Source organism: Lepeophtheirus salmonis, chromosome 9, assembly GCF_016086655.4.
Source record: "Lepeophtheirus salmonis chromosome 9, UVic_Lsal_1.4, whole genome shotgun sequence".
In the NCBI taxonomy this organism is placed as follows: domain Eukaryota; kingdom Metazoa; phylum Arthropoda; class Copepoda; order Siphonostomatoida; family Caligidae; genus Lepeophtheirus; species Lepeophtheirus salmonis.
Window position 1 is genome coordinate 31,369,906 of NC_052139.2, and position 15,545 is coordinate 31,385,450.

At 35.4% G+C, this 15,545-nt stretch overlaps 1 protein-coding gene across 1 annotated transcript; it reads right to left on the reverse strand.

The window, feature by feature from the left end:
• On the reverse strand, positions 1–6,975 carry Abl (tyrosine-protein kinase Abl). The gene is made up of 11 exons (XM_040720092.2): positions 6,753–6,975; positions 5,383–6,690; positions 4,614–5,105; positions 4,242–4,558; positions 3,927–4,189; positions 3,745–3,871; positions 3,387–3,687; positions 2,855–3,319; positions 2,093–2,795; positions 1,758–1,995; positions 1–1,711 (listed from the first exon to the last, which is right to left on the reverse strand). Exons 2-11 carry the CDS (start codon positions 6,128–6,130, stop codon positions 644–646), a joined length of 4,722 nt encoding a protein of 1,573 aa, XP_040576026.1. The 5' UTR covers positions 6,131–6,690; positions 6,753–6,975; the 3' UTR covers positions 1–643.
• Positions 6,976–15,545: the final 8,570 nt, after the last annotated feature.

Below are 15,545 nucleotides of genomic sequence, written 5' to 3' on the forward strand. Positions count from 1 at the left end.
TAAAATGTGAAAAAATTATATTATATTATTTTATGTGAATAATTATTTGTTCATTGGTTATATGGTTGTCGAGCATAGAAAATGCTCGACAAAGTTACTACTCTGGGACTTAAAGAAAAAGAAACACATTATTTTTGAAGTAATGTTATACTTAATTATAATTGACATTATAATATGTATGTATGTATTTTAAAAAAATGCAACTGAATGTAATACAAAGAAAGAATTAAGAAAGAACAGAGGAGAAAAATGGGAGAATGACTAAAAAAAATCAAAAAAAAAATCATTAAATAATTACTGAAATGTCTCTTTTTCGTTTTGCTTTTCAATTATCATCATCATGAGCTCATTTTCAACACCCTAAAAGCGTGATGAAACATGACTAAATAGTAGAATATTAGGATATATAAATATATAATTAATAATATGTAATATATACTATAGTATATATTGTGTAGAGCGTCTATATACAAAAGAAAAGCCATATTTGCTTCTTCCATGATCGTTCTTTGGCATACATTGTTTAAAAAGATATAATTAAAAATTCAGGCGGGTTTCTGTTGTTGCTTTTGCTGTTGTCAAGAGTGATGTTACGAGCTTACGACGGATAAGCTTTCCTTTTCATTATGAAAAGGTTCGTCTTTCATCGTTGTAGAAGTGAAATGAGTTCATTTAGTGTTTTGGAGAGGTCGGAAGCAATTTTAGGGGAAGAGGATTTGTTATTCCGTAGTTCTTTAGAGTCTTGTTCCAATTTAGAGAGAAGAGATCGAAATCGAAAGCGGCCTGTAGCAGGGATATTATCAACGTAGCCTCCACATGAGCGATGAAAGCTTTCCACCTTGTCAGATAACTGCATGAGAGTGGATATACTTTCGCCTTCGGAAATAGAGGCAAGTGGGGACTCGAGGTTGGTGGAGTAGTAGTCCAAGAGACATTGTTTGGATATGTCTAATGGAATAGACTCTTCCTCTTTCTGCACGAAAGAATCTTTCTTGTTGTTGTTACCGACCGGGGCTGCATAAATATTGTTGGCTGGGAGACGAACTGTGGGCTTTGGAGGGGGCTTAACTGTGGGTTCTTTAGGAGGTTTTGATGTGGGTGGAGGTGGCTTCACCGTGGGTTTAACAGGCACCATGGGCTTTTCACTTTGCTCTGTGTTGGGTACAGGTGGCCAAACGCGTTTCTCAAACTTGACAGTTTGGGACGTGACTTTATCAGACTGACTAGTGTTTCCTGTAGTTTCACTTTCCCACATCTTTCGGAGAGAAGAAATAGAGCCCGTACTCCTTCTTTTCTCAGGATCATCCTCTTCATCATCAGGTGGATCAAGAAGGGTCTTTGATGATAAAGAGGATGAAGAGGTAGCAGTCGTCGACGCAGGAGGAAGAGGGGGAGGAAGATGAGTCGTTGTTTCTGTCGCATCTTCATCATTCTTCCCCAGGTCCAATTGGGAAGGCGGCGCCGCTGATTTGACTTTCTTCAGATGAGATTTGAAATCTGTCGAGAGAATGGAAAGAGGGGAAGACTCCTCTCCAAACTTGGATTTACGGAGCTTGGATTTGAAATCAAGTACTTCCTCCTTAGGAGGAGAAGGTTCTCTATCCGTTTTCTTAAGTTGAGACTTAAAGTTTATAACGCTCTTATTATTTGTCTCTTGAAATGATGACGAAGATAACGACACTGAGGTAATGTTAGTTTTATCAGATACTTTTTTTCAAATTAGCTCTAAAATCTATTTCATTTGGAGCCTTTGAAACTGAAGATGAGGAATCCTTGACCCCTCCAGTTGATATTAAGGAAATAGGAGCCGTTGAAGGGGAAGTCAGAGTGGATTTTGCTTTCAGAGATTCGAATAACTCCGAGACCAACATAGCTGTAGGATTAGATGAATCCTGAGGAGCAGAGTCCATGGATCCACGCTGATCAAGATTCCCAGAATTGGATTTCCTTTTGATTTCATTCATGAGCTTATACTCCATACTCTTATAGGCTTTGCTCCCAATTTTATCTCCTCCCCCCGTTTCCTCCTCAACTATAGTAGCTTTTGCCATTTTAGAGTCCTTCCAATCGTCCTTGGGCGTTTCTCTTCTACTAACTCGAGGAGATGCTTTTCCAAATGTTTGAAAGTCTGAAGGGGGGTGGAAGATCATCTGACACAGGAGGAAAGTCCAAATCCGCATTGTTTGAAATATAATGGCGACAATTGTGGTCAGAGATTGTAGTATTAATGTTGTTATGAGATGAAACACGACCGTTTGAACCAAAGCCCCCATGAGATGAGTTTGACCGAAGCATTTGATTAGACGAAGAATTGGGTTTCGTGATGATGGAAGACGGATTTGAATTACGACTTGAGGATCGAGGAGGAAATTTATCAGACAATTCATGAATTATTTCTGACGACTCCCCACCACCACCACCACCATTATTAGTACTGTTGCTGTTACTTTGAGACTCAGGCCCCATGCCTGATTGCTTAAGAGATTCTAAATAGGCTCCAATACGTGCACCCTTAGGAAGAGTACCATAGCGATTAACAGCTCTTTTCAGATTTCTTTCATCAAGAGCTGCAATAGTGACTTGTCGTTGATTAGCTCGAGGAGAACTTCGACTATCTCTGGAGTCTGGAAATGTTTTGGCTTTAGAACGAGACGAACGTTCATTCTTATCACGTGCCTCTGAATTTTTTTGTCGACTTCCAACAAAAGAAGAAGAGCTGGTCCAATTGTTGGGTCCAAGATCATCATCAAGGTCGTCCTTACTATGAACCAAAAGGTTTAAATCTCTATTAACTCCTATAAAAAAGAAAAAAAAAGTTGGTTACGAGAGTCCACACTCATAATATACTTATTACCTTGAAATATTCTATCAATACCATTGAGTTGTTCTTCATGATCAGGCTGATCTGCATCTGTATACGTACTATCCCTAAAAGAACTCGTTCTCCTAGGTGGTGTTGGAGCAGTTCGACCCTTTTTATTGTTATTATTCCTCCTCAATTGAACAACTGTGCTCTTCGTAGTGAGAATCCCTTGTCCTCCGGGTGTTGACAAGAGCTGTTGTTCGTTGTCAAGTTGAGATTCTAAAAAAGCTAAGTTATTGAGATCTTCATCCGCCTTCTGTCCAAAAGTGGATAGAATTGGAATAGGATCATCTTCCTTCAAAGACATTTCTTCAAGAGGTTTGTTCGACGACGTTTTTACAATCGGCCTTTGTGCCGTGGAAGAAGCAGAGGAATTATTTGAATTTGTATTGGTTCTCTGCTTCTTATTTGGCATTTGAGGCGTTGGAGCTCCTCGATGTAATTGTTTCGCCACTTCTAAAAAATAGTAATGAATCATTAGCAATATGAACTAATTATAAAAGTGAGTCTAAAGATCGAATACCTTCAGTTATGGAGGACTCCTGAAACATGTTCTCCATATTGTAATGAATCTCTAAAAATGTGGGCCGATCCACTGGAGTCCAATTCCAACACTGCCTCATGAGATCATAGATTCTAACTGGACATCCTGGAGGACATTCCATACGGTAACCAGATTCAAGGAGTTGATAAACATCCGTTAACTCCACACCAGGATAAGGACTCATTCCATAAGTAGCGATCTCCCACAAAAGAATACCGAAGGCCCATACATCACTTTTGGTAGTGAAACGATTGTAGGCTAATCCCTCTGGTGCAGTCCACTATTGAAAGTTCATTTGAATTAAATTTATCCGTTTGGAATATTTATTAGTAATTACCTTAATTGGAAACTTGGCCCCGGGATGCGCAGTATAAGTATCGTCCCGAATTAAACGAGCAAGACCAAAATCTGCTACTTTGACAACATGGTTTTCACTGACTAGACAATTCCTTGCCGCCAAATCTCTGAATAAAAATTGAATTAGTTTATATATTTTATAAGGAATAATAAATTACTTACCTATGGATAAAATTTCGAGATTCAAGATAAGACATGGCCGCTGCAATTTGAGTTGCAACATACATGAGTACAACTTCTGTCACTTCAATCGGATTAGCATTTCGTAGATAATCCAACAAATTTCCCCGTGACATAAATTCTGTTATAATATAAAAAGGAGGTTCACGAGTACAGACGCCGAGGAGTTGCACCAAATTTGGATGCTTCATTTCTTTCATTATACAGGCTTCATCCAGAAAATCTGACAACTTCATCGTGTCCTCCTAAAAAAAGGGTATAATAAATATTGTTGGTACATTTGAGGAATTGAAATACCCTCAGAGTTTTAACAGCAATGGTGACGTTATATCGCTTCCAAATGGCTTCGTACACGTCGCCATATTGTCCTCCGCCGAGTTTATGCCGCATAACGATATCCGTTCTATCCATTTCCCATTCGTCTGTTTCTGGACTCAGAGCAAAAAGAGTGGGCTTATTTCTTTTAGGAGCTGGATATAAGAGCTGAGTAATGAGACCATCAGCGTGCATGGAATGATGATGAACTAATTCGGCAAGAGTTCTAAAACGAGACTCGGCCGTAACAAAGAAAGCAGAATCCTCACCCATTTGAATACGATAATGGTAGACCCGACCTTGTTGTAATATAATATAAATTATATTATAATGTACATGAAAAGGGTATCTTACCTTCGTATCGGAGAGAAATGGACCTTTGGCCAGGAGATGATTCAGACTCCCTAACTAAAAAAGAACCATTGATCCCAGAACTAAGTAAATACTCTGCAGCGTTTCGTGCAATGGGCCCATGATACCAGGAATGTTTTTCTAATGAATTAACCGGGGTGACATAGTTGGAAGGAACCCATCCCACATTTCCAAGTGAGGAGTGTGCCTCACACCACTCTCCAGATTTGTTGTAACTTAGAATGCGTATCTGCTCTCCTTTAACGAGAGAGAGCTGATTTTCTCCACCAGCTTGAAATTCATAGAGTGCGACAAATAGCTGAGGATCCAGTTCATCATCTGCAGAGGCAAGCAGATTTTCACGAGAAGTCCATCGGAGGGATCCTTCTAGAAGAGAGAAGGAAGGAGGTGGACCACCTTGATCACGAATTCCTCCTCCGGGCTCATCTATAGAAGAAGGGAGATCTGGTAGCGGTCTATGAGTATGAACAGGCTCTGTAAGACATATACATAAATAATTAATTATTTAAAAATATCTCATGTGGTGAAAATAAAGTTATGATCATTAAAATACGCAATATACTACAGGATATGACCCCGAGATAACCTTTTGGTTAAATAGTGAGGGAGTGGGTGAATGAAAGAAAAGGGTTATTCATTAAAAGCTATAAATGTCTTCCCTACATCCCTCCATTCACATAGAAATCAATAGTTGAATATAATGAAGTATATAGAAACCCAAAACATGCAACACTCATGGATGTCAAACTACCTTCTTTCTTTCTACGTTTCTTTTTCCTTTCACGACCCTTGAGCCTATGATTCTGATTATATTCATCATCGCCACAACCTCCACTACCAAGACACAGCTCCGGGAAAACTATGGACTCAATGTCAAGAGAGGGCAGTGGAAGGAGTCCCGTACGAAATGACTTGACTTTGGTACGATTGGTCATGGCACACTTATTACTTTTGGTACAAGAGAGAGCACCTAGACTCTTGGAGCTAGCGGATCTCGCTGCAACTGACGTGGCTCTAGGCACCGTTGTGTTTCGTATGGAGGGACTCAAATCTGTTCTTCTTCCTTGACAACAGCCAGAGTCTGAATGTAGGAGTGAGCTGGAAGTGCCAGAGGAGGAAAGGAGTGAACCACTGCGACGCTTACTACTAGAATTCGTCGTGGTGCTTATAGATGAGGATGGGTACTTTTGATAGTATTTGAGAGATGATGAAGAGGAAGTCTTTTGTAGAGAGTGTTTAGTATGCTGCGAGTCCTCTGATCCACGGAAAAATGTAAATTCTCTACTGAATTTGGAAGTCAATTTACGGGTATCTGGTACGCACCAAAACCACATCATGACTTGATACAGTAGCGAGAACGGCAATCGAGAGAGGGGATGGTGAAAATGGTAGTAGTCAGTTAGTTCAATCGTGTGTCTGTGATGATAATATATACATGCACATAATTGTATGTATATTGTAACGGCCCAACTAATTGCTGTATATGGTATTAAATACATAAATGAACACAATTACCTTGATCGTCCAATGCCACAAGCCTTAGATTATTATTGTTTCTATTTTTTTATTATTATTAAAGTATTTTTATGAATAAGAATAAAAACAAAGAAATTGATATTTTAGATTTTAACCTTATAAATAATATATACCTATTTCCACGCAAATAGAAAATAGAGACACTCCCTTGGAGTGTCTCTCTTATTCCTCATCGAGAAACAAGCCCTTCTAATACTCCCTAGGTATGTATAACTAATTGCTCCAGACTATCACTCACCCCCACCCCTTTGTCCTTATTCAAAAAGGTAATTAAATGTATGTCAAAATAAAAATGGAAGTAATGAAATATAATTATCCAAACATTAGAAATTTGAATGAAGCTTATATCTATATTAAAGAAACATGCAAAACAACATCACCTACTCGCACAACTAGCGGTTTAGGTTGTAGTTGATTTCTATTCTACCCACAATTAATTCATTGCAAGGAAGATTAGCAACTATTTCTGTATCTATGCATAATATACACGTCTATAAACGACCAACCAAATACACTCTCTCATCTAAAATAAATGCATATATATATATATTTAATCACAGACACACTTTTGAATAAGCCCAAGACCTTATTTATAGCAATGATGTTGATAAGAAACCGAGTACATCCTCTTCCTTGTATTCAGATAAACAACTCAACACTCCACTGATATCCACAACATCTTACTACAACAACTAAAGAAATATAACTGAAGGAAGAAAAACCCCGTTCGTTTGTAAAAATCAAGATGCCTATGTACATATGATAATAGCAGCGAACTGATGAAAGGAGGTGTAGCACGCCCTATTATTCTGACTACATATAATATGTAGCTTGAAGAGTCAAGCAACGTTTTATAGAGTCAATGACGTAAGACTTTACTAATTCTTGTTTTTGTTTTTTTTTCATCTGGGTAAAAGCAACCCACGCGTTTCTTGCTATCTCTTTTTCTTCTTTTCTAAAGGAGATACACAGTCTTTATAAATATAAATGTAACGACAATTCCCCAGGTGTTGAAATGAGTACCACCACGGTCCTTAATATCCTAATAACAAGGCATTGATTGTGGCTACTATGTAAAAAGTATATTGAACAGAAATTCAAGAAAAAGAGAAAATCCCAAATTATTTTTTACAGCTTCATATTTCATAGAGATATTTGAGTCAATTATGGGCGTATTATTCAAATTACGGGGATGTGTGGTGATATCCAAGTGTTTAAAACTTTTATTTGATTTAAAATTACATGACCACTTTTTAATATAATCTATCAATTTATCATTACAGGGGCGTCCACAGGATTATATATATATATATATATTTTTGGAGGGGGGCTTGAATATCTAGAATGGGCACTCTACAGAGTGCCCATTCTAAACGGTCATTGTTTCTCTTTTATAACGTTGAAGGAATACAGTCAACAGCTGAGTTAACTTTATATCCAGTACTTCTCTCTAGTAGTCTTTGCCTCATCAAAAGAAGGACTCTAAATTATTTATATAAACTCCTTCATCCCATTTTTGAGTTGCATCTTGTAGTAGAGTTGCTTATTTTAAAATCCCAAAGGGAATAATAATGCCTAAGCATTTTCGGCGTCTAAAAATAAAAAATACCGAAAACCAACATTCTAAACCTGGCACTAATTGAAAGAACGTTTGAGAGAAGATTAGCTTTGCTATCATGATGCTTCATTAAATTAGCAGCAAGCAGCTGTGAAATAAAGACAAGGTCCATTCCCTAACAAACAATGACATAAGGAGGACGATCCACAATGCTGCTCAAAGTCCAACAAGGATTTTAAACTTATAACGCATCAGCGTTATTCATGACCAATGATTTACATCCGGTGGGTTTTTATAGCCGGCCCGTAAATTTTTAATTGGTAGAATAAAAAAATGAATTTTCTTTTTCTTAGCAGTTGTTATTATTATTTGATCCCTGAGTAGTAAACATCCTTTCCTTAATACATTCAATTATACTCAAAACCTTTTTGAGCATTCATGGGTGCTCATAAAAGACGGAGTGTAACCCTAGGGATTTGTAAGTCCTTTATTGACTCAGAGTAGAATCGGGGATCTATATCGTAGTAATTTGTTCAAATGTTTATATCCTTTTCTCCTTCCTTTCTTGTCAGAGTTGCTTATAGCTGACCTAATGAAACGTCATGAGCATTGTTCTTTCTCTCCTACAATACATTAGTCAAATTGTCAGGGTGGCCATTTTGATTTCGGTTTCTTTTTATTTAATAAGCCCATTCTACACTGGATTTTCATAATTGTTCATGACACACTCGTGGTTACATTGAAAAACAGTGGTTCACAAACCTTTTTTTTTTACTCCAGCTTCATCAGGTATACAATTCCCCCGCTAAACACCCCTTGAATGGTATACAACACATTTAAAACTTAATATGACGGCTTTGTGCCCAATGTTCAATAATTAGAAAAGGAAAAACTACTTTTATGTGTGTTTTTTCTTTATTTTTTCTCATAATTTAATGTCTAGTCGTGGTATTAACTTTTTCCTCCCTCAGAAGTAAACATTCTCGCCTATCTTTAGTCTCAACTGTTTTAAAAATCCATAATAAAATCAAAATATATGAATTTAATTATAATATTTTCCGCGTACTAATGCTTTATTAAATGTAGAAGGTTCTACTCTTCATTGCAGTAATTCATTTTATCCCTCCAAAATCATATGGCAGGGACCTGTTGGTAGGTCCTAATTCAGTAGTGCCATATGTCTCACTCTTGCCTTCTCCTCACCCTCATTTTTTCATTACACAATGACATCCTAAATTATCAGATATGAGTCCTATTTTGAATACAGTGCGGCATCAAGTATCTGTAGTATTGGAAGTGTACTCAGACCAGTGGCACTGGGGCCATATGGGGCATTGCTCCTCCCCCCCTTTTAATCAATTTACATCCTCTGGACGCCAATGATGACGTCACCATTATATAATTTGATCCACACTGGCAAACAAATTATGGCACCATTGGTTCAAACCATATAAAGTTTGAGAGCCACTCTTTATTAAAATATATATGGGCTGAAAAGCTCCAAGCTTAATAGAAAACACGTTTTTTTAGGTACAATTTTTTTTTAAATTATTATAAATTTTTTTATCCACTTTATGAAACGGAGTATCCATAACACTTTTCAAGCCATTGCTTCGCTTGAACGGTATTTTTCCCCATCAAGGAGCAGTGTAAAAACAAAACTAGAAATTGTTTTTAATCCATTGTCTTGGAAATAACAAAAGTAACAACACAATATCTCAGAAACTAAAGAACAAATTGTAATAATATTTTGATTACTGTCTTTTGAAGGTTGGTACTAACTGAAAATATAGGGAATAAAAATAGCAAAATTTTTTATATTGTGTGGAAATCTAAACCCTTACTCATTTAACAATTAATGAGGGTTGAGTGATTGAAATTAATTCATATTCCGATATATTGAAGCATAAACAATTAGTTACAAACTAAAACAAACATGAGATCTCTAGATAAAATGACAATTGGACGTGATTGACGATTTTCCATTCGAGCACTCCAAGCAGTTGGGCGTCTCCATGAACACCGTCTACGCTGTCAACAAACCGAAACGTTGGAGAGGAAAAGGGCTCTGTCAAAAAGGTCAAACTGGACCCGTAAGATTTAAAGAAAACAACCCAGGATAATCCCCTCAAGTCCATGAGGGGCCATGGAAGAGATCTCGGGGCTTTACACCACACTGCCCAGAGAGCTATCAAAAAAGTTGGTGAAAAGAGCCTTGTAAGGATGGAGAGGCCACTGTTGGTACGAACAATGGGAGAAACCCATCTACTCCGTTGCAAGCCTCTTTTGAATGAGTATTTTTGCCCTACTACAGCCCTGATACCCACCACCTCGACTTTTAAATACATGTCAAGGGAAAGGCCTCCAGTGCCCACCCCCCATAAAACCGAGTCCCTCCAAGGCACTGTCTGCCTGCACTGAAACGCTATGACACAAAACGAAATCCTCAGTGGGTGCCAGTCCTTTCACCGGCTTGAAGCCATCATTACCGCTATGGGCAACTACATTAATGATTAGGAGAGTTTAGGCATTAATTATATCTAGTTGAAGTTTAAAATTCAAAGTGTTGTGATTTTAATGGATCACTCGGTATGTAATCACTTCAAGAATAAAGATAACGGCTTTTGAAAGTAACATAAAAACAAAAAAACACTATTAATGTTGCCAACAACAAAAAAAAAAACTCGCACGCTAAAAAATACTACCGATTTACAACCTAACGTACCTTTATTCGCCTACTAACAAAACATATATATTTGTAGTCGTACGTTTTAAAAATGTGAATGAAGGAATTTGATACTTAATTCCTTTCCACAAATATTCACAGACATTCATGATCAAATATTTGTGTATGTTAATACTTTTTTCTTTCGTAATATCTCTTGCTATTAGAATGACACACTTATTATTAAGGAGAAAAAGACGAAAACATTTAGAGACGCATCATTCAAATAGTATTATTAATAATGGAGGAATGCTAATTGGGTTATGTTAGTAGAGGGTAGGAATTACCCCGTGGACGCCATGACACATGAATATTTTTCTATTCTGTATAGATTAACAATAATAATAGATATTTTGTCAAAGGTGAATGATGACCCATCATACCTATGTGGCTAGTTATTTAGTTATCAATGACATGGATTACAAAGTGTTATTTTAATCTACAAATACTTATTAGTTTACTAGTGTTGAGAGACAGTCCGAAATCCATTTTTTAATCCCGTTCGAACTTAAGTGACTTTTTCTAGACGGATTTGGAACAATAATCTAATGATCAAGACTACTACTTCACACGAAAAAACGAAATTCTATAAGGGGTATGGCCAAAGTTATAAAAAACGTGTGGTTTTTATAACTTTGCATGTTGTATATATGCAACTAAAAGAATTGAATAGTTAAACAACGAATACAAAAGAAGAATGAGCGATTCTACCAACCATTTTTCCTTTTCTAATGGGTCAACTTAATTTTTTCTTAACCCAACACCCATCTATATGAATAAAAATCCACAGTTTTTAAGAATTGGTCCATAATTGATTAATTACCAACAAATTTGAGACTTTTTTTTTTAAAGGACAGGGTGCAAATACAATAAAACTAGGGATGTGACCGACTCTAGACCAGATTTTCTTTATAACATATCCATAGCAAACTTCTGTGAAGGCCCGAATTAGTTTCATTCACGAAAAATTCAAAACAGTCTAAGACAGGGCTGCAGAGGCGGTTCCTTTTTTGGCGCAGTCGGAGTCAGGAGTCGGACAAATTGTACCGAATCCGGCTACGAAAATTATTATAGTTTATGTAAATAAAACCAATTCATAATCTAAGGCATATATTGAGCGTTCATAAAGTTTTTTTCCTAAATGCTAGTAGATTATATGTAGGTATTAAGTACTATTAATTTATATAACTTGAAAGTTATAAGTTTACTTCACAAATTTCCTACATGCTCTTAGTGTCTTTACAATGAGAATTCCTGAACATCTCTAAAGTATTAACTATTATGCTGCGTAGAGCATAGCCACTAGCGAATATACTTCATTAAGTAGTCTTGTAAATGGTCAATGTCATCAGAGTAAAGAGTAAGGTTGCAATGATAAGCTGTGTGCATTGTTGTTCCTGGGTTACGAGTACATACATCCTGTTCAGAAACTTATGAATGTATCAACAAAAGATAGTTTTTGATCCATTTCATTTATTGTTAATCTTATTAAATATCTTAAATTCCAAATAATTTCCTTATATCTGGCACAACTATTTACCACCTATAACTAATAACTACCAATGGCTGTCCATTAGATCTATATTTATTGTCTCTAGACTTAAATGGGCTATCAAATGTACGTTTAAAAAAATATTTGTTGGAGTCGGGTATTTTATTCACCAACTGCGCAGCCCTGTTCTCCAATCCCCTTTACCCAACACTAATTTTATTATTCAATAATATCAAATGGACTGGACATTATTTTATATCTACCTATTTGTACACAGGCCGTGGGAGTACAACTTATTATTATATAACAACCAAATGCTTACTGAGTTGCCTTCTAGCAACCAGACGCCTCTCGTTCCCTATTCGTTCAACAATAACAGCTTTATTGCAGCCTTGGTTATGGATATACAAATTAACTGTAATATTGTGGGTAACACAGGGGATCTGATCCCACACTCACATAATATTCATAATATTAAGTATTCACAATTATAATTAATTCAAAAAAGAAGGTAAGATTAAGTACATACTTATTTTTAGTAGTGTTGCATTATGGTTTGAAAATGCAAGACGGATCTGAGACCGTTATATCTTGTAGAACACCAAATTAATTCAGTCTATTATAGGAGTTCCGTCCGGACCGGTCCAGATCACAGCCTTTTCTGTAAATTGTTTTTCAAATTTATAATAAAATGAATATAAAACTATAATATTTTCTTAAAATCATAAAAATAGGCAGCTGATATTAACAAGGGCCTGAATTCAGGTGTATTATCTGCCTTGCTCCTGTCTTCTCCTCGCACTCTCACAAAAAAACTAATCTCTATGTATTACTGCTATAAAGCACTTCCACTGACGTCATAAATTGAATCATAATTGAAAGAGCTCAGGGGCTCAAAGTTGATATTTTTGCTACATAAAATAAACCAATCTCCAATTAGTCTAAATGAAGCTCCATTAAATGACTTTATGCAGTAAAAAATACAACACTTGCATTGAATACAACTTGATTTGGCCCGTTAAAGAAAGTAAAAAAAAAAAGATCTACATTTGTCTTACAAAAAATTAAAATTTCATTCACAATTCGGTCTAGACCGATAAATTGTTGATGACGTCAATTGTGCTTCTAAATTGTGAAAATCAACCTACATTGACGTCATTTGAATTTATATCTGTTTCCTAAATCATATTTGTACAACTTATCAATGTGGGCAGGAGAAAATAGGTGAATATATTGAGACCCAAAAATCTGAACACAATTTGAAAATACGTACACATTAGTCTACAGTCTAAAAGCGTTGTGTGGACCGAAATGTCTGTCTAGAAAAAAACCCCTCTGAACTGAACCAAAATATAAAAATCCGTCTATATATTAAGATCGAAAAAATAAGTTTAGAATTTGTAAATGATAAAATTTCGCTCTAATATCTGAGAATGCTGTCTGTACCGTAATATTGGTCTAGAAATAATGACTCAAAACCGAAACAAAAAATAAAATCGGTGAAAATCTAACCAATAACTAGAAACTATTAAATTACACCCCACGGTCTAGAGCGAAATATTGATTAAATCAGTGGTGAAAAAATCAAAACAGACGAAAGAAATCTACACAAGGTGAAAATGATTAAATTACGCTCTGATACGAAAAATTGGTCCAAATCCTTCTATAAAAAATCACTTAAGGCTGAACTTAACAAAAATCGGTCTCGAACCGAGTGACAACACTACTTATTACACGACCTTGATTCCCCCTACCCTTGTTATTTGCGCTTAGGGTTTCCTTTCAACGGAGGGAGGGTGAATTCATCACTTAGATATTATGTATATTATATATTTAGACGTCCCTTTGAGGTAGACACGTACATCGTTGTGTATTTTTTTGTAAGTAAATTAATTATTATTCAAAATCCGAGTGTATATAGTTACCGAGTGCGTAATTGAAAACTGGACATTTATAATAGGGAAATTGAGCAAGTTTAATTTCGGAAACTAGCAAACTATATTAATTAAACTTTGTACAGATGTTCCCACATGCACTCAGCCAATTTCTTATTTTCCACATTGACTTTGATAATGGCCTCGATTAGTGTTGTATCGGTTCCAGTCTCAGGACCGTTCAAATCGGTCCTTGAATTTTTTCATAAAAATATCGATTTATCTAAATAAGATATACATATGAAATGGGTATTAAGATTATTGCACATCTTTTGCAAAAAAAAAAATATATCATAATAATACAATATACTACGAACATATTATTACATTGTTACTTAGTAATATAACTTATTTTATTAATAAACGACTAATTAAATAAAGGACAAACACCCTCATTGACGTAACGAAGGATTGATCTTTCCTTCTTGAATGACTGACAAGTGGGACTGAATGGTGGCCCTTGGTCCTAAATAAGGACCGAAACAACACTAGCCTTGATGCGCCGCGTTAGAAGTTCAAAATGGTGGTAATAATGTCATTGGGGCTAATGGAATTCCAATGCTTATGAACTGCAGCTTAGAGACCTTCAAAATTTGGCGACCTTGACCGAAAAGATAACGGTCTCTACATACAGCCAGACGGAAATTTTGACAGGGTTAGCATCTGGCGAGTATTGTGGCCAGAATGGAAAGTGCAACTCAAAAAAGGACTGTGTCATAAAGCGATTTGATTTTCAACTTTTTTCGAATTTCGATTACGCGTGGTGCATAAAAGTTGGCATATAGTTTGAAAATTGCCAATAGAATCATTTCATTTCGTAGAATGGACCTCCATCTCTGATGTGTACCTCTAGGTCGAAGACTGGAAATACTAAAGAAATCAAAAAGAAGTGCAAAGAAAATATCCTTCGATAGTTTGAGTTAGGGTTGAAACCGTCCTCAAAAGGCCTTCACATTTATTTAATTTTATATTACCTCAGTACCTTAACGTGTAATCTAACACTATAAATATTTAGCAAAAAGTAAAACTCAAAATCCTAAACCACATAAATATAAAAATTATTATTAGGGAAACCCCTCCTTTAAAACTTCAACTTAACCTAAATTTCAAATATTAAATTTTTGATAAAAAATTTCAAATAATTTGATATTTAATTTTTTTCATAAATCTACAACTATTAAAAAAAAGTTGTATTTTTCTTTCAAAAAACCCAAGGCTATTCTATATAAAAAACCGTCTGCTGTTCGCAAAAAGTTAAATTATCACAAAAAATAATTATTTTTTTGAATAGATTTCAAATATTACTTCTTTTTGGAAAAATATCCAGCTTTTTTCAAACCAATAAATTATTCGTGTGCAAAATTTCAAAAATTAAATTCATAATATTAAATTTTTGAAGAAAAATTTCAAAAATTAAATTTTTTGAAAAAAATTTCCATAATCTACAGCTATTCACAAAAAATTAAATTTGAAAAATTTGCAAAATCCACAATTGTTGAAAAAAATTGAAAAATTGACTGTCTAATATTAAATTTTTTCCTCCTAAAATGTCAAAAATACATAGTTATTTAGAGAAGATAAATTTTTCTAAAAAAATTTGAAAAGTTGAATTAAATTTCAAATAGTAAATTTTCTTGTAAAAAGCAAAACTTCAGTAATAAAAAATAAT